At 46.7% G+C, this 27,880-nt stretch overlaps 1 protein-coding gene across 2 annotated transcripts in view; it reads right to left on the bottom strand.

Moving 5' to 3' along the window:
- Window positions 1–27,880, bottom strand: part of REST (RE1 silencing transcription factor) — a 50,934-nt gene that overhangs the window by 17,941 nt on the left and 5,113 nt on the right. For both annotated transcript variants that reach the window (XM_040322571.1, XM_040322572.1), the window contains exon 2: window positions 19,717–20,598. In XM_040322571.1, coding sequence (XP_040178505.1) covers window positions 19,717–20,590 — 874 coding nt within the window. In that variant the 5' untranslated portion in view covers window positions 20,591–20,598. The remainder of the gene's footprint in view (window positions 1–19,716; window positions 20,599–27,880) is intronic.

Raw genomic sequence — 27,880 nt, forward strand, 5'->3', positions numbered from 1 at the left:
AGCAATTGGGTACATTATCGGAATATACATCCTGTCCCATTTGTCTAACTGCATAGTTTGTAAAAGCCAGTCGCGGATACCACATCTAAGGACTGATAAGCTTCGTCATAGTACATTTTCGCTTTTAGGTTAGGATACACATCATGTTTATCTATGATTATATAAAGACAACTCCATTTCATAAATATCTCTGCACACAATCTTAACATATGACATTGTTTCAAATACAGCCTTGAAATAAAGCAAAACAGCCTTAAACCTGCAGTGCCGGCCGCCTGCAGGTAAACCCGTTCCTGTTGATCCTCTGTAATGGGGAGTCAATGAGATCTAGTAAGCCATTTCTAGTGCCATGGCGACCGGGATTTGTCGAGCCTTGCATTAGTCTGTACATGGGATAGACCAATTAAATTCAAAATCGTGCATAATATCCCATTTCACCCCTTCTAGGCTTCATGTGATGAACCCCTCTCCCTCTCCTCAGAATGTTCAAGGTGTGGTGACTCCCAGGGTGATTTTACTCATTTTTTTGGTCATGCTCTGGAAATCACAAGTTATTGGTCAGAGGAACTAGCCAGCACTAAGGGCCCTTAGTGCCCTTTCACATGTGCGGACCGTATGTCCGCATTTTCATCCATCCGTTTGCGGATGAAAACGGGACATACATTGGTCCCTATGTGATTGCGGGTGTCAGCGGATGAACATCCGCTGATACCCGTAATCACCCGCCTCCGCAAAGCTCCGATTTTGCGGACGGAAAAAAAAAGGGATTTTTAATACAGCTTACCTGTAAAATCCTTTTCTTGGAGTACATCACGGGACACAGAGCAGCATATTCATTACTATGTGGGTTATATGGAGTACCTTCAGGTGATGGACACTGGCAATCTCAAACAGGAAGTGCCCCTCCCTATATAACCCCCTCCCATAGGAGGAGTACCTCAGTTTTGTAGCAAGCAGTATGCCTCCCAAAATGGTCCCCACAAGAGGGGTGGGAGCTCTGTGTCCCGTGATGTACTCCAAGAAAAGGATTTTACAGGTAAGCTGTATTAAAAATCCCTTTTTCTTTCTCGTACATCACGGGACACAGAGCAGCATATTCATTACTATGTGGGATGTCCTAAAGCAATGCTTTACTGAGGGGAGGGAGAAATCTTCCCAAGACACAAGGATTTAATTCAGAGATACTCTCAAATAATAATAAATCCAACTTAGTTGAGAAAATTAAATTTAAACTTAAATTTTAACTCAAGGGTGCCCCCGATTCTGAGGGTCTTAAATCGCAGCCCGCAGCACTGCCTGCCCAAAGGCTGTATCTGTATTCCTTCTTACGTCCAACTGGTAAAATCTTGTAAACGTGTGGACTGAAGACCAGGTTGCCGCCTTGCATACTTGAGCCATAGAGATCTGATGGTGTGCTGCCCAGGAGGCGCCCATGGCCCTGGTAGAATGGGCCTTTACTGACAACGGAGGAGGCAACCTCTTCAAGCCGTAGGCCTGAATAATTAACTGTTTAATCCATCTCGAAATGGTGGATTTTGCAGCTGCCTGCCCCTTCTTGGGCCCATCTGGCAAAATGAATAACACATCTGTCTTCCGAATCTTCTCTGTAGCTTTAAGATAGGCCTTCATGGCCCTGACAATATCCAAGGTATGCAGCAACCCTTCCTTTCTGGAAGTAGGTTTAGGGAAGAAGGATGGTAATACCAAATCCTGGTTCAGGTGAAAACTGGATATAACCTTTGGTAAAAAGGAAGGATGAGGACGGAGAACCACCTTGTCCTTATGCAGAATAAGATATGGCTCCTTACAAGATAAGGCTGCCAACTCTGACACTCTTCTAGCGGAAACTATGGCGACCAGAAATACCAACTTCCTTGTTAGTAAAACCAAAGGAACTTCAGCCAACGGCTCAAAGGGTTGTTTCTGTAGAGTTGACAGAACAAGATTCAAGTCCCACGGACAAAGTGGTGACTTAACCGGAGGATTAATACGCAAGACCCCCTGAATGAAGGTCTTAACCAGCGAGTGGGTGGCCAGCGGCCTCTGAAACCACACTGACAAAGCTGAAATCTGTCCCTTGATTGTGCTTAATGCCAATCCTTTATCCACTCCTAGCTGGAGAAAACTTAATACTCTATCAATGGTATATTTGCGGGAAAGCCATTTCTTGGACTCGCACCAGCCTACATAGGCCCTCCAAACCCTGTAATAAATTACTCTGGAGACTGGCTTTCTAGCCTTAATCAGGGTAGAGATTACTTGTCTAGATAGACCTCTACCCCTAAGAATCAGGGATTCAGCCGCCAGGCCGTCAAATTTAGACGCCGTAATGCAGGGTGGAGGATCGGGCCTTGTGAGAGTAGGTCTGGTCGTAGAGGAAGCGTCCAAGGGTCTCCCACTGACATCTTTAGGATTAGTGAGTACCATGCCCTTCTGGGCCATGCTGGAGCTATCAGAATGACTGGCTTGTGCTCCACCCTGATCCTGCGCAACAGGCGGGGTAGTAACTGGAGCGGAGGGAAGGCATATAGAAGATTGAACTGATGCCAAGGGTAAACTAATGCATCGGTCCCGCAGGCCATAGGGTCCCGAGTCCGGGACATGAACCTGTCTAGTTTCTTGTTGAGCCTTGATGCCATGATATCCACGTCCGGCATTCCCCACTTCTGGCAAATTATCTGAAATATTTGCGGATGCAGAGACCATTCCCCTGGCGACAGAGTCTGACGACTCAAGAAGTCCGCCTGCAGGTTGTCTACCCCGGGAATGAATATTGCCGATATGCAGGGCACATGATTCTCTGCCCATAGGAAAATTAAGCTCACTTCTCTCTGAGCTGCTTGACTCTTGGTTCCCCCTTGGTGATTTATATATGCCACAGCCGTGGCATTGTCTGACTGTATCCTCACCGGGCACCCCTGTAATTTGGAGGTCCAAGCCCTGAGGGCTAGCCGAGCAGCTCTGAGCTCCAAGATATTGATGGGCAATTGACTCTCCTCCTGTGCCCACGTACCTTGGTGAGTGCACCCATCCAAGATCGCTCCCCAGCCCTTCAGGCTGGCATCTGTGGTCACTATCTTCCATGTCACGGGGCTGAAAGATTTTCCCTTCAGTAGATTCTGAGGGTCTAACCACCAACACAGACTCTGCCGGACTCTTGATGAGAGTGGCAACGGAAATTCCAAGGCCTGTGGCCTCTTGCTCCATGCTGACAGAATGGCTGCCTGCAGGACACGAGTGTGACTTTGAGCGTATGGCACCGCTTCGAAGGTGGCCACTAGCTTGCCTAGTAATCGCATGCATAGGCGAATCGTTGGTTCTCTCTTGCTTAGAACCAGATGTATCAATTCTTTGATAGCCTCGACCTTTATTCGAGGCAGGAACACCCTTTGTTGTTCCGTGTCTAATGACATGCCGAGATATTCCAACCTCTTTGTGGGTTGGAAAGCTGATTTTTCTCGGTTTAGGACCCAACCGAACCTCTCTAGGTATCGAACCGTGAGAGCCACTGCTCGCTCCAGGCCAGGAGATGAATGATCTATGATTAGAAGGTCGTCCAGGTATGCTAGGACAATGATCCCCTGGATTCTTAGGTTGGCTAGAATTGGAGCTAGGACCTTGGTGAATACTCGAGGAGCCGTAGCCAACCCGAAAGGGAGTGCCACAAATTGAAAATGACGCCGAGCCACTGTGAAGCGTAGAAACCTTTGATGTGGCTGAAAAATTGGCACATGAAGGTAAGCATCCTTTATGTCTATGGAGGCCAGAAAGTCGTCTTTCTGAAGTGCGGCGGCTGCCGATCGCACGGATTCCATCCGGAACGAGCGTACTTTTAAGTACGCATTTAATCCCTTTAAGTCCAAGATTGGCCTGACATCGCCGTTGGGCTTTGGGATGATGAACAGATTGGAGTAGAACCCTAGCCCCTGTTCCTGGGCTGGTACCTCTACTATCACGCCTTGGTAAAGCAAACGATTTAATGCCGCCATTAAGGCGGCCTTCTTTGTCGGCTCGACTGGCACTCTCGACTCCTGATAATGAGGTGGAGGGATTCTTAGAAATTCTAATTTGTAGCCTGTGGCCACGGAAGACCGGACCCACTTGTCGGGAATGTCGGTCTCCCAAATTTCTGAAAAAAGACGCAGCCTTCCCCCCACCTTCGTGGGTGGGGGCGTCCCTTCATGAGGCAGACTTAGGGGCTGTCTTTGCTGGTTTACGATACCACTGCTTCTTGCCTCCAAAGGCTTGTCCTGGTGGCTTATTGTTAAAGTATGATCTCGCAGGAGGCCGTCGATACTGCCTGGAATTGGCGGGCCCCTGAGCAGGGGGAAGCTGCCGTTTGAACGCAGGTCCCCGGACCTTCTTTTTTACTGGTAGAAGTGTACTTTTACCACTTGAAATAGTCTGAATGTATTTATCCAGATCTTCTCCGAAGAGTCGTTCTCCATGGAAGGGAAACCCTGCCAGGAGCTTTTTGCATGGGGGCTCAGCCTCCCAGTTCTTTAACCATAAGAGCCTTCTCATATGTACTAAAAATAGTGACAGACGAGACGCTTGCTGGATGGAATCCCTTATAGCATCCACCGCGAAGCACATGGCTCTAGGAATATCAGATAATTCTTCCGCCTGTTGGGCCGGAATAACCTTAAGCATTTGTCTTGTCTGGTCTGTTAGTGCCTGACAAACTCCAATAGCAGCCACCGCTGGCTGTATTACTGCACCCGCCGTAGTAAAGGATGCTTTTAAAAGAGTCTCCAAACGCTTATCAACCGGTTCTTTAAACACCTGTATGTTTTCTACCGGGCAAGTCAAGGACTTATTTACACAGGAGATGGCGGCGTCCACCACTGGGAGAGTCCACTTTTTGGCAAATTTTTCTTCCATAGGATAGACGACGGAAAATTTTTTAGGTGGTAAAAAGATTCTGTCTGGTCGTGCCCAATCCTGGAAGATTACTTCCTCTAAAAGAGGATGGACTGGAAAAACAGCGCTACTGCGAGGCGTTTTCAAAGAGCCTAAAGATGATACGGCCGGACCCTGAGGTTCCGGCAAAGGCAAATTAAACGCCAAGTGGACCATGTCTGTCAGAGAATGAACCCAGAAGCTTTCCGCTTGGGAGGCCGAGCAAGGCTCTTCATTAGCCGAACCCTCAACCTCTGAACCAATTTGGTCCCGGTCCAAATGATCCTCCTGCAACTCAAATCCCCCCGGGGAGAGAACCTCAGCATCTGAGGGTCCACACTCAGGCGACGGAGACCTAGTCCGCTTTTTACCCGGTGTAGATTTGGCTATCATAGCCGCCAATCTTTTCTCTAGCCCCTCCAAGGAGGCGGCTAGCATACTCTCTGTGATAAACACAGGGTTGGGTGGATCTGATGTAGCCTCAGCACCAGATCTCCCTAATGGCTTAACCAAGGTGCCCAATGGTGTAATAACCTGTGGGGAAAGTACCGGCATAGGCCGATCTGAACCGTCAGAATCTGAGGGGGGGCCCCTTTCTTTTGTACCCCCTGATCCTGAACCTTTGGAAGCCATGGTACAATACCGAGGTACCCCTGCTTACAACCCTTGATGGTTGTAGCTAGGAGAAAGAAATAGTACGGTTTTAGGGAACGGTATTAATAATTAACGTCCAAAAACCAAAACGGGAAGACCAGTATGTTTCCTATATTTTTTTTTTTTTTTTCCAAAACCTTTTTTTTTTTTTTTTTTATGAAAACATGCTGTCTTCCCTCAAAAAATTGCAAGTATCCATCTGCTGTATAAGGAATTTTTTAGGCTAGTAACCACACAGCTAGTTCTGTTCACCAGAACTGCAATACTTCCTTGCGCCACTGGGTGCCCTCAGCCGCACTGCAGCCGCTCTGCGTCCTCCTCCTTCAAGCTCAGCAAGCAACTGAGCTACACAGCATAGAGGAAGGGCCGCCCCTTCCTTTTATGAGACTAGATGTCCCGCCCCTCTTTCTCCACAACGGCGCGAATCATCACCCTGCGCCTATATTACAGGGCGCGCGCCCACGCGCGCGCCCGTGTTGCGGAGGACGGGGCCACGCCGGAAGCGTCTGACATGCTGGAGGAGGACACCGCACGGCACCCAGACAGGTAAGGCCTCAGGTGAGTCACTGACCCCCCAGTCCTGGGAAAGCATAGCTAACACACAGCTCCTTTCCCCACCCAGCGCCCAGCAGACAATTTACCATGCAACACCTATCTTTAGGAAGATCACACATGGGAGCCCATACATAGACCATCCTGTCTCTTTGATAGACATAGTGGCCCAAAAACTGCCAATGCAAGAGCATACTCAGGCACATCCCCCAAAGATCTCCCTAGAGAGCCTGCCGACGAACCAAGTCCCGCAGGCCCCCCTTTCTTACCTGCTCCATGCCGCAGGACTTTGCATAGCAAGCGGTCCAATCTTCCCCCATCTCCGTGGGTGGCGTACTAGACCTTCAGGCCCTGGGGTCCTAAAAGGAACCCACTGTCCTGGGCCCATATAGCACCCTGGCAAACAGGTTACCTTAGGTACCGCAGAGGTTCCAAGTCCTGGGCCCAGGGTCCAGCTCTCTAAAAAGAGAAGCATTATGGGCAAAACCCCACGGTTTGGGGCCCGGGTACTGTCCACTTTGGCTCTGAGGCACCTTGGACAGATCCGGTTAGCCTGCCTTGATCCCAAGGATGTAGGAGACAAGCTATTCCATGACCAACACCTAAGACACTGGCGAAAAAACTGAGGTACTCCTCCTATGGGAGGGGGTTATATAGGGAGGGGCACTTCCTGTTTGAGATTGCCAGTGTCCATCACCTGAAGGTACTCCATATAACCCACATAGTAATGAATATGCTGCTCTGTGTCCCGTGATGTACGAGAAAGAAATCCTATTTTTTCTTCCGTCTGCGGATCGGATGAACACGGACACACGGTCCGTGTTCATCCGATCCCCCCATAGGGGAGAGCGGAGAAAAGACAGGGCGGTCCCTGCACAGTGTGCGGGGACCGCCCTGTCAGCCGATGGCTCAGCGGGGATTTTACGGAGGATCCCCGCTTAGCTGATGGACACACGGAGGCGGATCATTACTGATCCGCCCCGTGTGAAAGGGCCTTAAGAAGCACATGTCAGTACCAGTCTCTAGTCATGGAAGTCTGCTTATTAGGTCTGGTAGACAATTTACTTCATACCAGAGCAGAAAAAACCCTCATCAGCCTTCTATTTTATGCAAGAAAGGTCATTACCTTGCATTGGAAGAAACAAGCTCCTCCCTCCACTACTTTCTGGAAAAAATTGAATACTAATAATATGCCACGCTAAAAAAAGACACCTACACAAATAGGGGGTGTCCTATCAAATATGACAAAGTATTGGCCAAGTGGCTAGCAGACCCTACTACGGCCACCTAGAAATGGAATAAAAGTATAGCCTCGAGCTGCATAGCTAACATTTTTGTGAAATTTGACTGAATATGGAAATGTGGGTCGTTTTTTTTTTTTTTAACATCCCGTTTTTGACACCTAGTGGTCAAGCCACTAATTCCTCAATGCTGTTCCCATTTATATTATAGGTACCACCATATGCTGTATTTAAATCCCTGCGTGGGCAACACTAATTCTTTAAATGTATTGTTCTAATGTTATCACACTTTTCTTGTGGTTGATAAACCTTAATAAAAAGATTTATTAAAAAAAAAGTGCAGTAGTGGCAATTACACAGAGGCGATCAGTAAGCATGTTCTTAATGTTCTTAAAAAGGGGGAAACAGGGGAAAGAAAAAACCTTTTATACTCAAATGTCCCTTTTCCTATTCCTTAGATCTTCCCTCTCTTGCAGAGCTACGGCGTTCAGCAGAATCTTCACGTCAAACAGTTCTGGGTGGATCAGATGCCTATTTCTTGTGTGCACACTGTGGGTCCATCTGTCAACACAGAAGTGATGTAACAAAGGAAGAACCACAGTACATGACGGGGAAACACAGGCATTTGACACACCCTAAAGTGTCTCAGATGTAAAAAATAAAATAAAAATGCAGTTGCCCGAGAGAGAACGAAGATCAGAGGAATGGCAGTGTTATAAAAGTTTGGATCTCTTTAAACATTTATATTCTAGTGGCCATTTTAAAATATTGCTTCATAAGCATAACTGTCCCCAAGGGCAAGTTTTGAAATGGCTCTTGGTGCAAAAAGTGGAGGGTCCAGCAGGTGTTCAGGCAGGAACCAGGACTAAAGGCCGTACACACGATCGCATTTCCCGACGGGAAAAGAGTGATGGCAGGCTGTTGTCGGAAAATCAGACCGTTTGTATGCTCCATCGGACAATTGTTGTCGGAATTTCCGCCAACAAAAGTGGGATAGCATGCGTTAAAATTTTCAACAAAATGTGTGTTGTCGGATTATCCGATCGTGTGTACAGAAGTCCGTCGAAAAAAAAAATACAAACACGCATGCATGGAAGCAATGCAAACCATAACACATTCGTAGAAGTTGCCCAAAGAGTGGCTCTAAACAGCCGAAAAAACTCAGTTTTGGGTTTGTTGGCCAGCAATTCTTTACCGTTTGTATGCAAGACAAGTTCATGGCCAACGCCCTACTCTTTATCCCATAGGAAAGCCAATCGTGTGTACGACGCTTTAGAGTAGAAACAAAAAAACACCCTCCTGCAGTACTAGATAATGGCCTTTCCAAAACAAATTTTACATTTACATAAAGAAAACTCCCAAAACCATGTTTTTTTTAAACAAGATATATGTCAAAATAGGATTTTTTTGTACTCACCGTAAAATCCTTTTCTCTGTCGTCCATTGACGGACACAGCCTCTTCAAGTCTTGACAAGTGGGTTATGTTCCCCGTTTACAGGAGAGGACTAGGCAGAAACATGTTAGATATTCAGATACATGTCATTTTAACAGAGCTGAACAGCCCCACCCAGGGGGCGATGCCTCCGGACATAACCCACCTCCCTGCAGCATGCAGCCTTAGTTCGTAACAAGCAGTACAAACCTAAAAAAGAGGGGTGGGGGCTGTGTCCGTCCATGGACGACAGAGAAATGGATTTTACGGCGAGTACAAAAAAAATCCTATTTTCTCTTATCGTCCAAGGACGGACACAGCCTCTTCAAGCCTTGACAAGTGTGACGTCTCCAAGCAGTGTCAAAAACAAGGGGTGGGAACAGTATCAGTAAAAGACACACAACTTCACCCCAAACAAGCAGAGCTCCTCAACGGAGGAGATGAAACTTTAAACAGCCACCTGCAAAACCTTGCGGCCGAAGGAAGCATCAGAAGATGCACCCACATCAACCTTGTAAAATTTGGAAAAAGTGTGAACAGATGACCAAGTTGCCGCTTTACACACCTCTGAGACAGACACTTGATGCCGGAAAGCCCAGGAAGCACCAATTGCCCTGGTCGAATTCCCTTTTGTGGACCGGATACCGACACAAAAAGTGAGTAAGACCTCCGAAACAGAGCCGTAGCTGACAGGTACACCGGAAGAGCACGTACCACGTCTAGGGAATGAAGCGCAACCTCCTTAGCATGCGCCGGCCGAGGACACAAGATGGTAGTACAATGTCCTCGTTAAGGTGAAAAGACGAAACCACCTTCGGAAGAAAGAAAGGTCGCGGGCGCAACACCGCCTTATCCTTATTGAGGACCAAGTATGGTGACTAGCATGACAAGGCCGCCAACTCAGAAACCCTTCCGACAGAAGTAATAGCCACCAAAAAGGCCACCTTCTGAGAAAAAGTCAAGAGAGGAATCATTCCGATGTCCTAAAAGGGAGGTTTTTGAAGAACCGAGAGCACCAGATTCAAATCCCATGGGGGAAGAGGTGGTCTAAGAAGGGGAAGTATATGATGAACCCCCTGCACAAAAGGTACCCACCAAGGAATGGGCCGCCAAAGGCCGCTGAAAGAACACAGCCAAGGCTAAAATCTGACCCTTAATGGCGCTTAAGGCAAGCTTCCACACCACGCTGTAAAAACAGCAGTATCCTGGACACCAAATACATCCGTGGACGCCAACCCATCTCTCCGCCAATAGAGATGTAGGCCTTCCAGGTGAGATGGTAGATCTTCCTAGAAGACTTCTGTGCCCTCAACATAGTTGGAATGACCGAGACGGAAATACCTTGGTCACTTAGAACCTGGCTTTCAATAGCCATGCCGTTAAAGCCAGCGACCGTAAAGCAGGATGGAGTATGGGACCTTGAGACAGAATGTCCTCCCGCATCGGCACCCGCCAAGGCACATCCGCCACTAGGTGCACGAGATCGGTGTACCAAGGACGCCGGGGCCAATCCGGAGTGATTAGAATCATCGAGATCCCCTCTGCCTCCGCAGCCGAGGAAGAAACTTCAATGGGGGAAAAGGCATAAATTAGCCGATACTGACCCCACGGGGCTACCAACACGTCTGACACGTCCGCCCAGGGATCCCTGGACCTGGCCACGAACCTTGACACCTTTCGGTTGAGACGAGAGGCCAGGAGATTCACATCCAGTGTTTCCCATCTCCTGCAAAGGAGTTGAAACACCGGATGTAATGACCATTCTCCCTGGTCCAGCATCTGGCGACTCAGGTAGTCTGCCTGCCAGTTTTCTATGCCCGGAATGTAGACGGCTGACATGCTTCTTTCCGCCCACCTTAGGATGTGAGCGACCTCGGACGCTGCAGCCGAGCTCCAAGTTCCCCCCTGATGGTTGACATAAGCCATCGCTGTGGCGTTGTCCGACTGGATCCTGATCAGGCGACCTTGCAACCTCCTCGACCACGAGGAGAGGCATAGTCTGATCGCTCGAAGTTCCAAGACATTGATCGGTAGACGGGATTTTTCTAGAGTCCAATGACCCTGGGCCAACTGGACCCACCAGACGCCCCCCCCCAGCCCATGAGGCTGGCCTCCGTCGTAATCACTGTCCACTGAAAAGGAAGAAAACGACTTCCCTGACCGAAGAGCCGGGGATCTCAGCCACCAATTCAGAGAGGCCCTGACCAGGTGGCTGACCTGAATCAGGCGATCCAGCGACAATGGAGATCTGTTCCATTTGGACAGGATCTCCCTCTGTAGTACTCGAGTGTGGAACTGGGCATACGGTACTGCCTTGAACGAGGCCACCATGAGGCCCAGAACTCGCATGCAAAATCGGAGAGAAGACCATTTGCGGAATGCCAACACTCTCACTGCAGACTCAGGTGTCTGCAATTTTTCCAGTGGTAGAAAGACCCTCGCTTCCAAGGAGTCCTGGATCAACCCAAGATATTCCAGATGCTGAGTCGGAACCAGGACCGACTTCTGAACGTTCAACACCCACCCAAATTCTTGGAGGGTCTGGCTGGTTATAGACACGTCCTCCTTTAATTCTGAGCCAGAAGCTGCTCTCAGCATAAGATAGTCTAAGTAGCTGTCAGGTCACCTTTGGCCAGGTGACAAGTGCACCCGTTGGTGCACTGCAAGGTAGTGAACCCAATAGCTGACTGCTGCGGATGGACAGGAAACGTGAGCCCAAGATTCCCCAGGGTGCGGGGTCTAAGGTCCAGCAGGTGGTGTTCAACCAGAGCCTCTAGTGGCCTTCGCTGCAACTGAACCCAGGCCGCGGCCCCTGGGGTCCCCCAGGTCACACTCCGTAGGGAGAGAGGAGAAGCAGCCACTGAGGACACAAGGGATAGTGATGGTTAAGCCGAGGTTGGGGCAACAGGCAGACGAGGGTAACCAAGAGACAGGCCAAAAGTCAGGTTCACAGGCAAACAGGAGTAGTCAGAAACGAGCCAAAGTCGGTACACAGCAAGGTAACGTTGCACACTGCAGACAGGAACACAAGCTAACAAACAAAGTTGAACAGCAAAGCAGACCTGCAGTGCACTAGTTAATATAGACTTCCTGGGATGGCCTGGGGTGGGGCCATACAGGGAGGAGAGATGATAAAAGGCAGCCAGAAAGATAGTCAGGCCTCTAAAGGACATATGGAGGAGAAGGTAAGCTGCCAGACATTATTGCATGTCCATGACAGTAGCCCACGATGGCAAAATAAAAGCTAGGATCGTTGCGAGCACCTTGGTAAAAACTTTTGGTGCTGACGCCAGGCCCAAAGGGAGGGCCACAAACTGATAGTGGTCCTCCCCGATCGCAAAACACAGAAACCTCTGGTGACTTGCGCAGATTGGGACATACAAGTATGCCTCCTTGATGTCCAAGAATGCCAGAAAATCCCCCGGGTGGCGCGCGGCCACCACCGAGCGAATGGATTCCATGCGGAACTTCCTTACTTCCACAAAGGCATTTAGAGCCTTGAGGTTCAGGATTGGACAGACCCCATCCTTTTTCGGGACCACAAAAAGATTTGAATACAATCCCTGAAACCCCCCCCTCCTGCGGAACGGGTAAAATTACCCCGCAACTTAACAGGTCCTGTACTACCCCCTAACAGGGCAGCTCGACGAGCCGGTAGGAGAGGGAGACCCGAGGGAAAGAATCTGTTCGTGGGAAAAAAAAAAAAAAAAAAAAAATCTATCTTGTACCCCGAAGAGACCACTGCGCAGACCCATTGATCGGAGAGCAGAGAGGTCCACCGAGTGGTGAACCTGTGAAGCCATCCACCCACCCATGAGTCAGGCGGGGGCAGACCATCATGCGGTGGCGGGCTTGGATGCCGGCTTGTTCGACTTACGCACCCAGGGACGCAAGGCAGATCCCAGCATGGTAAACATGGAGCGGGTAAGTGCTTCGGATCTCCTATCAGTTTGATCCTTAAAAGCAGGGGTCCCCTCTATAGGGAGAGTGGTCATCTTATTTAACCGGGCAACCGGGGGGTCCACCACCGGAGGAGAAGCCCACTTTTTTAAAGGTTCTCCTCAAAGGGTTACCGAACCGCCAGTCGGGGAGGGACTACAAAAGCCTTCTGCGGCTTTTCCCATCCCGCATCAATGAATTTATCAAAGAACGGCACATAAGGAAAAACCTTCACAGAGCGGTCCGATTTGTGTGATCCAAAAAAGACAGAGCCCACAGCGGATATCTCGGCTGCCCTATCCAGCTTAAGGGAGTCCCGTACAGCATTGATAAGCTCCCCGAAAAGTGCCTTATGCACCGACCCATGTTAAGGTGTCTTCCTCACAAGGAAGGTCCTGGTCCACATCTTCAGATAAAACAGAACCAGGTTCCTGAGCCGCAGCCAGGTCCTGATCTGAATCGGAGCATTCCCCAGGGGATAGTGGGCGCTTTTTACCCCCCTTACGGCCGCACGCCGCTTCCACCCTGGCAACAAATGTTTCCAGGACTGCCGACAAAGTGTCTATAGGAACCGCAGGAGCAGTAGCACCAGTTGCCACCTCTGTCATGTTTGGGGAAGAAGAACCAGATACTGACTCCATTAAGAAAAAAAACTCCCAGGGCCCAGTTAAGACCTGAACAAAAAAAAACAGCCTCCTGCTGCGCTGACCGGGGGGTTACCCAGGGGACTCACCACCACTGGAGGAGACTGCTCAGCGCAACTGCCCGTGCTCAGCACACAGCGTGTGTGAGAGGAAGAAATACAGTAAGGTAACAGTATCGCCAGGAGAACGGCGCCGCGCGCCGTAGGAATCAGCACTAGAGGCCGAAGGCTTAGGCAAGATGGCCGCCGAGCGCTGCATATGGAGCCTGACGCGGCCACAGGAAAATGTCCGACCGCAATAGTATGCTGTACCACAGTGCGGCTACAACAAAATGGCTGCCAATGGGATTTTCAATAGAAACTGAAAATCCCCCAGAAAATGGCGCCTGTGCCGCCAAAACGCAGCAATTTAAAAAGCGATAGTCAAGAAAGGCTACACAGCTCCAAAAATCCTCAAGAAAAAAAGGACCCCCAACATTAAAAACAAACATAGGCCAGACGCACAGTCCCCTCAGCAAGGTGCCCCCCCCCCCGCAGTATGTAATACAGCAGAGGGAAGGGAGGATACCCAAACCCCAGGAATGCTCAGCCGGACTACCCCACCTAAGAGGGAGGAACTGTACTTGCACATCCAAGCGAGGACTTGCCGACGCATTCCTGACAGACCTGGAGGTAGCGGTCGGCCTGGTCCACTGTGAGTGAGACAACACCACAGCCCAGTCATATGTGGACCTCGGAGCGGAAAGCTCACTGGCCACCCCAGGAGTCATGGTATGTCGTGGCAGACCCAGCCTCTTTGCAAAAGTGTGCTCACGCTCGCTGGTCGGAGTAGACTACAAGGATCTCATATATATATATATATATATATCCAGCCTGTCTCAGCCGACAGTTGATAGAAGATTCTTCAAGAAATAAAATAAAATTTCTCCTCAGGGCGCTGGACCCAAAGGGAGCCATATCTCCTTCTCCTTTGCTAGGCAGAACGAAACTGAGGCTGCAGGGAGGTAGGTTATGTCCGGAGGGACCACCCCCTGGGCGGGCCTGTTCAGCTCTGTTAAAATGACATGTATCTGAATACCTAACATGTTTCTGCCTAGTCCTCTCAAGTAAACAGGGAACATAATCCACTTGTCAAGACTTGAAGAGGCTGTGTCAGTCTATTGACGATAAGAGAAAACAGATTATAATAATGACAAAATACATACAATGAAAACATAAAACCTTTTGCCTCGATATAGATCTCCTTAAACTATTTTGTTGCCATGGATGTAAGGTTTACCTTGAACAAGACTGCTTCCAGTTGGCCAGGACAGCAAACCTTACATCCATGGAATTCCCCTTCTGGTAAAAATGAATGGTTGCTTTAGCAACCATGAACTTATAACAGAAGTGTTAACCAGAATAATTTGAGTAAAAGAAAAGCTGTGATCAGCAGCTGACTAGCTGCTGTTCAGTTATTTATTCAAAAAGTGACCTGAAATTAAAATGGCAAAAATGATGATCCTCATGCAACCTGTGTTTAGCCACCTCAATACTGGGCATTTTCACCCCCTTCCTGCCCAAGCCATTTTACACCTTTCAGCGCTGTCACAATTTGAATGACAAGTGTGCGGTCATACAACACTTTAACCAAATTCCATTTTAATAATTTTTCCCCCACAAAAAGAGCTTTGGTGGTATTTGATCACCTCTGCGGTTTTTATTGTTTCCGCTATAAACAAAAGCGACAATTTAAAAAAAAAAAAAAAAAAAAAGCAATATTTTTTACTATTTGCTATAATAAATATCCCCAAATATATATATATATATATATATATATATATATATATATATATTTTTTCCCTCTTCAGTTTTGGTCGATACGTATTCTTCTACTTATTTTTGGTAAAAATAATAAAAAAAAAAAACGCAAGCAGCATATATTGATTGGTTTGCGCAAAAGTTATAGCGGCTACAAAATAGGGGATAGATTTATAACATTATTTATTTAATTTTTTTTTAATAGTAATGGCGGCGATCAGTGATTTTTATCATGACTGCGATATTGCGGCGGACACACCGGACACCTTTGACACTATTTTGGGACCATTCACATTTATACAGTGAACAGTGCTATAAAAATGCAGCGATTACTGTGTAAATGTGACTGGCAGGGAAGGGGTTAAATGTGTACCCTGGTGGCTCCGCAAGGCGAGGACGTCATACGACGTCCTCTCAGAATGAGAGCCTTATCGTGCCGCTGTCAATTGACAGCGGGCGGTAGTAAAAGAGGTTAAAGAAGAACTCAAACTGGGGTTGGTGTCAGTGGGGAAAAGGGGATGGGGTCGGTGTCAGTGGGGAAAAGGGGGTCATGTCAGTGGGGAAAAGGGGGTCGGCGTCAGTCCCCCACTGACCCCATTTTCCCCACTGACACCGACCCCATCCCCTTTTCCCCCCACTGACACCGACCCTTTTTCCCCACTGACACCGACCCCCTTTTTCCTGCGCAAATACGGTGCGACAGAAAGCAATGCAACGACCGCCATATTATATTCTCTAGGGCAGGGGTGTCAAACTGGTGGCCCTCCAGCTGTTCCCAAACTACAAGTCCCATCATGCCTCTGCCTGTGGGAGTCATGCTTGTAACTGTTAGCCTTGCAATGCCTCATGGGACTTGTAGTTTTGCAACAGCTGGAAGGCTGTCAGTTTGACACCCCTGCTCTAGGGTGTTAATTAAAAAATATATATAATGTTTGGGGTTTCTAATTAGAGGGAAGGAGATGGCAGTAAAAAACATTAGAACTGCTGATTTAATGCCAACGGCCACCACAAGATGGCGCCAGATCACAGAAGGAAGCTTAGGCCTGCAGAAGGCCGCAAAGCCATGCCCTTAATTACCGGTGCGGGCCTGCCGCGATCGCACGGCAGGGGGGGGGGCACGGAGACACCGGATCATGCGTCTCCGTGCGCCCTCACCTCCCCCGCCCACGACGGGCCCGCGCCGGCGGGTAATTGAGGTTGCGGCATTCTGCAGGCCTAAGCTTCACAATTTCTTGTCGCAATTGCGACCGAGCGCCCAGGTTTTGTTGAGCCCTGATAATAATACCTAATTTTTTTTAAACAACATGTTATACTTACCTCCACTGTGCAGCTCGCTTTGCACAGAGTGGCCCCGAACCTGGTCTTCTGGGGTCCCTCGGGGGCTGTCTCGGCTCCTCCCCGCAAGAACTAACCAAGCTCGCGGGGTGGTTGGTTCTTGCGGGCGCGCTCCCGTGATAGAGCCGGCTGCTATAGCAGCCCACTGTATCACTCGGGCCCGCATCATTGGCTGCGATTGACAGCAGCGAGAACCAATGGCGGCGCTGCTTTCGATCAACCAATGAATGAGCCGAGAAGCCAGCGCGTTCACGGTGCGGGACTTTCGAGGGGTCAGGTAATTAAAGGGGGGGGCTGCTAATCCTCGGATGTTTCTTCACCTTAAAGGGGTTGTAAAAGGTGGGGCGAGCAGGAGTGTCAGGACGTCCACTAACACACAGCTCCTTTATCTGTAAAGTAGAGAGAGTGTCCTGACTTGCCTGCTCGCCCCCTCAAGAGGCTTTCTCCACACCAGGGAGAGAGCCTCACATTACGATGTGTAGTTACAAACAGAAGAAGAACAGGAAGGGAGTATTTCTCAGAAGAAATACGGACATTTAAAAGCAAAATCGAAGGATGAGGTAAGAGAAGGGAGGACTGCACTAAGGTAAAGGAAGCTATTTAGGGAAAAACATTTTTACCTTTACAACCCCTTTAATGCATTAAGGTGAAAAAAACATGTACCTTTACAACCCCTTTAAAAAGACAGCTGCTGACTTTTAAATACCCACTGCACATGCGCAAGTAGCACTGTATTTCTCAATGTACCGGAAACCTCCTGGGACTTGTGATGTAGGTCTACTTTAGAGTGTTTAGATTAAAAAAAAAAAATTTTGAGAAGAGAGAGCGAGAGCGAGACTTCTGAGGCGATTTGCAAAAGGACTTCTGTATAGAAGTAAATGCAGGTCGCCACCCGAGCCGCCCCCGAAGTCGTACAGGAACCTTTTTCTAAGTCGGAGCGACTTGCGTCGCTCCCATTAGAACGGTTCCATTGCATTCAATGAGACGCGACTCGTCAGGCGGCTGAGCCGCCTGTCGTGTCGCCCCAGTGTGAACCGGGTCTTACCTTCTAAGCTTTATATAATGTTACATTTAGGTACATCTGTGAAACACGTCTATTCACAATGTTTTGGTTCTTTAAGATGCTGCAAGTACAGAAAATTAGCTGTCTATCAACCAGAAATGTAGTGTGCTCCTAACTTCCTGTTGGAGCCGAGAACTGTGCCACTGCTAAACTGAAATTTGAAATCATTGCAAGCCCTGTCTAGTGCTCCTAGAGCAGCCTTTTCAACAGGGTGCCTCCAGGTTTCCTTATGGGTGCCTTGTAGGGGTGCAACGGATCAAAAAACTCACGGATCGGATCATTTTCGGATCAGCAAAAAAAAAAAAAAAAAAAAGGGTCCGTGTATATGTGTATGTATGTATGTATGTATATGTATATATATATATATATATATATATATATATATATATATATATATATATATATATATATATATATATATATATATATATATATATATATATATATATTATATATATATATATATATATATATATATATAATAAAATAATATTTTTTTTTTTTTGGACCAATTAAAAAAAAGGAACCTTTTTTTTTTTTGCTGATCCGAAAAAAGAGCACAATAGCAATTCACAGGGGTGGATTAAAGAGGAAGCAGGTGAGGCTGTTTGGGACTTAAAGTACAATCTTGATGTTTTTACAGCAATATATATATATTTTTTTTTTTTTTTTTGCTGTAAAAACATCAAGATTGTACTTTAAGTCCCAAACAGCCTCACCTGCTTCCTCTTTAATCCACCCCTGTGAATTGCTATTGTGCTCTTTTTTCCCCCTTTCCCCCCCCTCCTCTCACACCAGTGCTTCACTGCTAACATTCCCATTCAGCTTGCTAGAGCCCAGTGCACAGCGTGACACGCCTCCCCGGGGAGGCGGGGAGGCGTGTCACGCTGGGCTCTGGCAAGCAGACTGGCCGCCGCTCCGGAGCTAGGCCGAAGCCGGGGACTTTCCTAGGCCTAGGCTCCGGAGCGCTCCGCGGATCGCGGGGTGTGCCGATCCGAACGGGGTGGCCCGTTCGGATCACGGATCGGTGACGATCCGTTACACCCCTAGTGCCTTGGCAAAATGCCTAAAAGATGCCCAAAGATTGTATATAAACCAGCAGGTGGATTAAGCTTGCCTTTTAGTTACACAAAGCCACAGGTATTGATTTGTGCACCATCACAACCTTCTAGCCCCCGGCATCCTAACAATCAATGACATAATTAATTAAGAGGACATTGGACACCTTCCCAAAATCCTTGTTTGACACCCCCCACACTTCTCCGTCAGCACTGGGTCCAGTAACGGAACAGCTTTATCTAGCACCCAGGGAAAGCGGAACGGAGCCCCTTTCCATACTGTTAATGCCTGCTGTATAAGTCTACTGCCCTGTGGCCATTCTCTGGCCCCTTGCTCCACTGTGCCCAGTGTAGCTTCCCTTACTACCTCCTCGTGCCCCCCCCCCCCCGTCTTAAAGGAACACTAAAGGTTTGTTTTTTATTAGATCAATTGATTGCTGTAAGCTAGAGCATTTAAATATCACTTACCTCTTTTTTCCCTTTGACCTCCAAAATACAGTAATCCAGGTTTGAAAATGCCATTTCCTGTCACTCCTCTTCTTGCTTTCCACCAGCATCTGAGCCGTTTTGCATGGTGGAAAGCAGAATGTGCTCACCCCCTCCCTATGACTACAGCCCTGCGTGAAGATGCTCTTTTATCCCTCACAGGCATGGAGGCTAAGCCTAATAGGAACTGTAGTTCCCATTAGGCCGTGATGTAGCAAGAATGAATGCGCACCGCAAACCAGGAAGTCAGTGAGAATAATGATTCAGGAGTGCTGGAGGTGAATAAAACAGCTCGATTTCAACAGGTATCAAACTAGTTATAATGCAAAACATTACTTTTTACTTTATTAGCTACTGTCAGACTTTAATTTAAGAGGAAAATATTTTTGTCTTTACAACCCCTTTAATATTGTATTGTTAGAACAGCCTGCTGGGTTAAACTTAAAACATTTTTTTTGCGTGTACTCTCTTTATAGTCATTGCAAGAACTAATTTCACACAGAATTAACATTGCACAAAACAGCAGAACCTTATAATCCGCATTGGAAGTAAACCAACTTATGAAAGTATCAAAAGATTGCATTTTTTTTCTCCCAAATTTAAAAGTTACCTGTATGTGTTCTTATATGCTGAATGTAGTTATTCTTACGATCTGAAAAGTAAGAACACTGCGAGCATGTATAAACAATCCTTGGAAAGTGATTCCGGAGATGTTTCTTCCAGTGATATTCGCTGACTGTTGTGTATGTACATATGGTGCACTTGTAAACTCTTTCATTTTCAGCTGCTTTGCTGTGGTGCTTCAAGTGTGCCAAATAGTGATCAATTCTATTGGTGTTATAGCCACATCGGTCACATCTGATGGGTCCTTTAGAAGTGTCCGCCTCTTCAGATGAGCAAGATCCTGATTCTTTTGTGTTTTTATTTGTGTCATGATCAATAAATCTCTTAGCACTGTGGTCCTTAATATGATGAACAAACTCTTCTTCTGTTTCAGCCTTATACTGGCATGGCCTACACTGAAAAGGCTTGCTTTTGGTGCTCTTGTTTTTCTCTTCAGCCGCTGGAGGAGTCTCTGCATCTTTTTCTTGTTCAGTTACTACGGGATTATCAAGAGTAGGAGTTTGATTGTCACGTATATTTTCTTCCTGCACTTGAGGGGGTTGAATTTCCATTATGTCAAAGATGGGTGCCTCACTCTCAATGGCTGATTCTTCCATTTCCATTCTTTCTCCTTCACTATCAGAAAAACTGTCATAAACAGTGGTCAATTCAGCCATTTGCTTGTCCTCTTCCAAAGCATAATCAGAGCAGCCATTGTTAACTTCTCCAGTAAGAGCTACATTTGCTAGCATTATTAATCGAGGAGCTGCCATTTCTGCTTTAGAAAGATCATGTAAGCCATACATGTCACCAATGCCAAAGCTGCTGCTGTTGCAGAATAAGCTGCTACTGCTGGCTTGGCTCACCATTTGAGTAGCCATTGTGAGAGCTACAGAAAGATAAAAAAAAAAAAAAAGTCAGACAAAAGAAGAAAGAAAAAAAACACATTCAGAAGCATATGGTAATAAAGGTACATTTATAGCAAAAAAGCACCATTTGATTAGTAAATGTAAACATTAAAGCAACCAGATACAAATTAATATAGTAAATCCTCTACATTACGAACATACAAGTTTGAAATTTTCAAAGATGCAAAAGTGCGTTCGCATGTCCAATCACACACACGTTAGTTCACGTGCCTGGCATACAATTTCAGCCTGTATGCCGGCGGTTGTCATGTACTTTTCAAGGCACTGTACTAGAAAGTTAAAAAAAAAATGTTGTGTTTGTGTGTATATATTATATAGATATATATAAAAATAAATAATTTTGTGTGAAAGTTATAAGCCTGTTAGGCCCCATGCACACGAGACGCTGCTAAACTCGAGTTCAGAGGCATTTGGGCATTTTTTTCAACTGCCCCTGAACACATTTAATGTTATCCTATGTGTCCATGCACACGATCACGTTTTTTGGCGTTTCAAAGCAGTTGGGTTTAGGGCCGTTTTTCCAAACCCAAAATTTTGGGTTCAGAAGCTTTCAGCTTTTGCGGTTTAGACGCAAATCGCGGCACAACGCCGCTAAACGCGGCAAAACGCGGCACAAATAGTTTGATTCTGAGCTTGGGGAGGGTGTTTTGGGGGATAAGCGCTGACAGCCGCAAATCGCGGCAAAACGCCGCGCAATTTGCGGCAAAAACGGGCGTTTTAAATGCCGGTTTTTGCCTTTGAAAAGCTGAGATTAGAGGCGTTTGTAATAGCGTCTCGTGTGCATGGGGCCTTCCAGTGCAATACTACAAAGCTGACTATTAGTTGGGTACCTAGGCCAACTTTGTTGGACTTACGAATGCTCTCTGAACAGAACTTATTAGTTATTAGGGGACTTATTGTACTAATAATTTCTCAAATACTTCATTAGTTACCAGACAAGTAACTGATCACATTTTACAACACCACAATATCCAGTGGACTGCATTTTTCATTTCCATACTATATCTACTCTAGCAACCTTGGACTAATTTTAAGTGTAGCAATCCCTATTTAGAATTTACTCTTGCAAACATGGTAAAACCATTAAATTCACCAGTTGCGGACAGCCCACTGTACATAGTGCTGCCGCTCTGCGCCAGGTCACGTACCTAGTACATGAATCCGAGCTCCTGGGTAGGGGGGTATGGGGTGAAATAGGATTTGGTAAGATAGGTAAATTTAGGCAGGCCTGGCTGGCAGTCAGGCCTTTTTTTTTTATCAGGGCTGGGAGTGGTTCAGGGTAGCAGTTGGTGATTCACAGGCAGCATCACCGAGACTTCCCTTCTTTCTAGGGTTTGCTGGAAAGTTGTGGAAAGAGAGGAGAGGTAGAGCTGTCTAGGGTGCTTTAGGGAGCCCTGACCAATCCTCAACCTGTATAGGCAGGCCCCCATAAATACCCAGGGCCAACCCAGCTCGGGAGGAGTTGTCAGGTGAAAGCGCTGGAGTGAGAGAGTGTGGAGGCTGTCAGGGCCTTTGAGGGAGCTCCCCAGCCTGGACCACTTCCAAGAACACTTGGCAAGGTTCTGGCCCGGAGGCACAGGAGAGAGTAAGGGGAGGATAGCGGGAGAGAGCACTGCTAAGAGACTCCAGGGAGGACAACTGGTCGCAGCCAGGAGGGCTGGCGAGCAAGGCACAGTCGGGAGGACTGGGGAGGCGTGCCTGAGAGCACTGGGAGCTGCAGTCTGAGATGGGTGCAGAACCATGAAGTGGAATGACAAACGGGATGATTTCCAAACTGGTCCCTGCCTCAAGGACTGTTTCCATCGCTACCACACACTAGTGGAGTATTAGTATAGGGTACAGCATGCATCACACACACAGACCGTACAGACACAGCATGTCTAGGGCACACATTCACAGTGTGACAGGAAGTCAGGTAAATCTGTGGGTGTTGTCACAGACGGGACATACATTTCTGCCTTGTTTAGACAATACACCAATTGTTATTAGGCATCGGCTGCAAAAGTAGCCAGAAAAGGTCTAAGGGCGTTGGAAAACTTCAGCTGTTCAGAATGAGGCAATTAAGGCCTCTATAAGTAATCCAGAGGATTACCACTGAATTGCAGCATCCTGAGGCTTTCTGAGTGAAAGAGAGCAGTAGCTGAAAGTCTGAGGAGGCGATTGATTTTTCTGTGTGATAAAAATCAAAATACTATTGTTTTTCTGCTGTATGACCAGCAGTGTCTGCCCAGCACTAGGCTGTGCCAGACTCCATAGATGGGTTCCTGTGTGGTGAAGATAGACGCCCCAAGTGGCCAGGGTTTCTTTTATGTTTGATTTTGTTTATGCTGTTTGGATGCTTGCACTTGTTTCCAGCAAGATGGAAGAATAAACCAAAATCTTTGTTTTCAACCATCTTCGACTGCCTGTCTGTATAAATTCAGTGTGTAGTGAACCCATCCAAGGGGTCACACACCCCGCTACCGAGCTAACCCCTTGCAACAGGTTCTCAAAAGATGTTAGATAGTCAGGAAGCTGGCGGCCCCATTTTTAGAGACCCTAGCCTGGAACGTTTACAGTTTTTTAGTTACAAAAAGCAAAAAAATAAAAATCCCCAAATAGATGTCGTTTTATTGAGTTAAAGCGGAGTTCCACACAAAAGTGGAACTTCCGCTCGTTGTACCCCTTCCCCCCTCTGGTGCCACATATGCCACCTTTTGGGGAGACAGGATACCCGTCTTTCACAGGTATCCTGTTTCTACTTCCAGAAGCCTCAGCCGTGGGTATTGATATCGCTGCCTGGGCTCCCTCTTCCTCCTTCCCCGGCCCTGTGGGAGAGGAGCGGAGCCTCGTGCATGCGCAGTATGATTCCTGGCGAGAAGCCGTAAGGCTTCACTGCCGGGTTCCCTTACTCGCAATGAAGGCGGCATGCACCCGACAGCTGATGGAAACATCAGCTGCGGTGCCGACATCGCTGGACTCCAGGACAGGTAAGTGTCCGATTATTAAAAGTTAGCAGCTGCAGTATGCTGGCTTTTCATTTTTGCAGCGGTGGGCGGAACTCCGCTTTAATGTTACTAATTACACTTCTCTACCGATCAGTTTCGGAGGCCCTGAAATGCCAAGATAGCACAAACCCGCTCCCAAATGACCCCATTTTGAAAAGTATTTTGCAGATCTCATTTGTTGCCAAGATTGTTTGGAAGAGGAAGAAAGAAAACAAAAATTTCATCTTTTCTTTTTACAAGTCCTTGAGACAAAAAATTAGATCTGCAAAATACTCACCATGCCTCTTATCAAATTCCTTGAGGTATCCACTTTCTGAAAAAGGGTAATTTGGAGAGTTTTATGATATCTTGGCATTTCAGAGCCTCCAAAACTGTAGCTAGGTAATGAGGAAGTGAAATGAGCAATTTACACCCTTCTAAATCCTGAAGGCAGCCATTGGTTTTCGACACCCATGCACGGCTAAGCTCACAAAGTTTTGCACATGTGGTATCCCCATACTCAGGAGAAACAGCAGAATGTATTTTGGGGTGTAATTCTACATATATCCATGGCAAGTTTGAGCAATATCTCATTTAAAGGGGTTGTAAAGGATTTTTTTTTTTCATAATAAGCATCCTTTACCTGCAGACATTCCTCTTTTCACTTCCTCAGAAGTTGCTATATTTCTTCTCTGTTCACTTCCTGCTTGTCTGATTGTTACTCACCACCGTGAAGGGAGGCTTTACTGCGGTGGTCAGTGACATGCTTGCCCCCTCCTGGGAACTACATCTGTGCGGCAGGACGCTCTCCACGTGTTAGAGACTTCAAGGAAATGTGAATTACTGGGCGTCCTGCAATGCATACTGGGAAATGTAGTGCTTACATGGACGAGCGCCGCAAACCAGGAAGTGAAAGAGAACAGAAACTAGAACGCCGGAGGTGATATAGATGAAGGAATTTAATAGGTATTTACTTGTTTTTAACAGAATCATTACACTATTCTGTCTGTCTACCTTGCAGACATAAATTTTAGGCAAAACATTTTTTTCCTTTACAACTCCTTTAAGCGACAACTTTGAGTAAAAAAAAAAAAAAAATGTTGGTCATTTTTTTAAAACTTGTGACAAAAACTAAAATATTCAAGTCTGAGTCAGAACGCAGTCAGAAAGTAAAAGCTAGCGTAAATTCCAGTATATATAAACCATAGGTTTGTAGACGCTGTAACGTTTGCACAAACCAATTTAAGACTTAAATCTGAAGACTAGAAATCAGAATGGCAGTAAAATAAAGCCCTGGACAGGTGGTTCTGACCCCTGCCAAACACCTCTTGAACAATGGGGCAGCTGTTGTGAACTCGGCCAAGTGGCTCAGTATGTTTGTGGTTGGGGTCAGTGCTGCACAGCTGGCCAAACCTTATTTGCAAGGTCTGTGTCATATACACTTTGCTGGGGGAGTTGTTGGCACATGATGGGGAATGTAGTCGCAATGCAGGGCTTAAAACATTTGCTTTAATTCTAGGAACCAGTTTTTTTTTTTAACAAAGCTTACAGGTAGAACATGTTACATGTTCCTGAAGGTGAACAGCGCAATTTTTGCATTTTCTGCAAACCTAAAAAAAAAAAAAAAAAAAAAAAACAAATTTAGGCCTGAAGATTACATGAATTCCCAAAAACATATTTTCGGAAATGAGACACTGCAGAGAATAAAATAGTGGTAGTTACAATTTTTTATGTCACATGTTATTATTGCAAAGGGCGAGGAAACACATGAAAGTTAATTTTAGGGGACACAAAAATGCAATAAAATACAATTTTGTGGTAAAATATAAAAGGTTGAACCAAGGAAATAGTTAACCAACATGTCAGACCTTAAATTTGCGTGTGGACATGAAATGACGACACACTTCGTACCCTAAATTTTCCATAGGTGAGACACTTTGAAGGCCCCCTATAGGTCATCAGACCAAGGTGGTCTGGTGCTAGAATTATTGCTCTCATTCTGCTCTGCGTGTTTGGGTGTAACTATTTTTTACAACTAAAACCTTTTTTTACTTAACTCTTGTTCATCACATGTCTCCTATGATAATTTTTTGGGGTTACAAGTTCTTTTTAACCACTTGACCACCGCCCCATGTCAAAAAGACGTCCTGTTTTTAAAGTTGAATATCTCGATAACGGCAGCAGCTGCTGCCACAACCGAGATATTCATCTTTTCAGGGGGCATGTGGTGTACACGATAACGGCGGTCTCCGCGGCGGATTCGCCGCGAGATCGCCGTTATCGGTGGCGGGAGAGGGGCCCCCCCCTCCCGCCGCTCTCCTGCGGCCTTCGCCGCTTACCGGAGCCGTCGGTAGCGGCGGAGGGGATCGGATGTGTCCGGCAGCTGAGCGGGGACGGGACTGAAGGAGAAATCTCCTTCACCCGTCCTCATAGCTCTGCTGGGCGGAAGTGACGTCAAAACGTCAGTCCCGCCCAGCCTCTTAAAGAAACATTTTTTTTTTTGTCATTTGAAAAAAATGACATTTTTTTATTTTTTTGCATTTAAGTCTAATTATGAGATCTGAGGTCTTTTTGACCCCAGATCTCATATTTAAGAGGACCTGTCATGTTTTTTTCTATTACAAGGGATGTTTACATTCCTTGTAATAGGAATAAAAGTGATCAATTTTTTTTTTTTTTTTTTATTTCAGTGTAAAAAATTATAAAACTAAATAAAAATAAATAAGAAAACCAAAAAAAAATTTTTTAAAGCGCCCCATCCCGACGAGCTCGCGCGCAGAAGCAAACGCATACGCGAGTAGCGCCCGCATATGAAAACGGTATTCAAACCACACAAGTGAGGTATCGCCGCGATCGTTAGAGTGAGAGCAATAATTCTAGCCCTAGACCTACTCTGCAACTCAAAAAATGCAACCTGTAGAATTTTTTAAACGTCGCCTATCGAGATTTTTAAGGGTAAAAGTTTGACGCCATGCCACGAGCGGGCGCAATTTTTAAGCGTGACATGTTGGGTATCATTTTACTCGGCGTAACATTATCTTTCACAATATATAAAAAAAATTGGGCAAAATGTATTGTTGTCTTATTTTTTAATTCAAAAAAGTGATTTTTATCCAAAAAAAGTGCGCTTGTAAGACCGCTGCGCAAATACGGTGTGACAAAAAGTATTGCAATGACTGCCATTTTATTCCCTAGGATGTCTGCTAAAAAAATATATATAATGTTTGGGGGTTCTGATTAATTTTCTAGCAAAAAAATTGTGATTTTCACATGAAGGAGAGAAGTGCCAGAATTAACCCGGTGGGCAAGTGGTTAAAGCAGATTTCCACCCAAAAGTGGAAGCGCTGCTTATCTGCCTTCTCCCCCCTCCGGTGCCACGTTTGGCACCTTTGGAGAGGTAGCAAGTACCTGTCCCCACTTGCAAAAGATCTTGCAGCAACGAGATTACTCAGCAGTTCGGGCCCCCCTCCCCATTCCCCCCGCCACAAGGCCATTCAGAAAGCGCAGCGCAGTATGTTACGCCGAGTAAATTGATACCCAACATGTCACGCTTCAAAATTGCGTCTGCTCGTGGAATGCCGACAAACTTATACCCTTTAAAATCCATAGGCGACGTTTAAAAAGAATCTACAGGTTGCACGTTTTGAGTTACAGAGGAGGTCTAGAGCTAGAATTATTGCTCTTTCTCTAACGATCGCGGAGATACCTCACGTGTGGTTTGAATACCGTTTACATATGCGGGCGCTACTCGCGTATGTGTTCGCTTCTGTGCGCGAGCTCGTCGGGACGGGGCGCATTTTCTGGCTCCTAACTTTTTTAGCTGGCTCCTAGATTCCAAGCAAATTTGTCAAACCCTGGGGAACCAGCCAAAAGGCTTCACTGATGGTTTCCCTTACCACGAATGGTGGCAGCAGCACCAGAGAGCCGAAGGAAACAGACTGGGGTGCCAACATCGCTGAATTCCAGGACAGGTAAGGGGAACTCTGCTTTAACGAGACCTCCACTGAACGTAATGCAACTTGCATTGCACTGCATTACATTCTTTCCCAGCCTTGATGGCCAGTAAAACTGTACACTCTACAGGGTGGCACCCGCTAAGCTGATCACGGGCCCACAGATGGGAGAGCGCTCATGTAGAGGGGCATTGGGGCCCACCTCCATGCAATTCTTGGCACCCATGATGACCTGGCTTCTGGGAATTGTCGAGCCTTGCCCTAGCGCAGTAATTGTGTCAATCCATTCTAACATTTGTACAGCATGAAGGTCTAGGTTTTTT

This window comes from Rana temporaria, chromosome 1 (genome assembly GCF_905171775.1).
Source record: "Rana temporaria chromosome 1, aRanTem1.1, whole genome shotgun sequence".
Classification (NCBI taxonomy): Eukaryota; Metazoa; Chordata; class Amphibia; order Anura; family Ranidae; genus Rana; species Rana temporaria.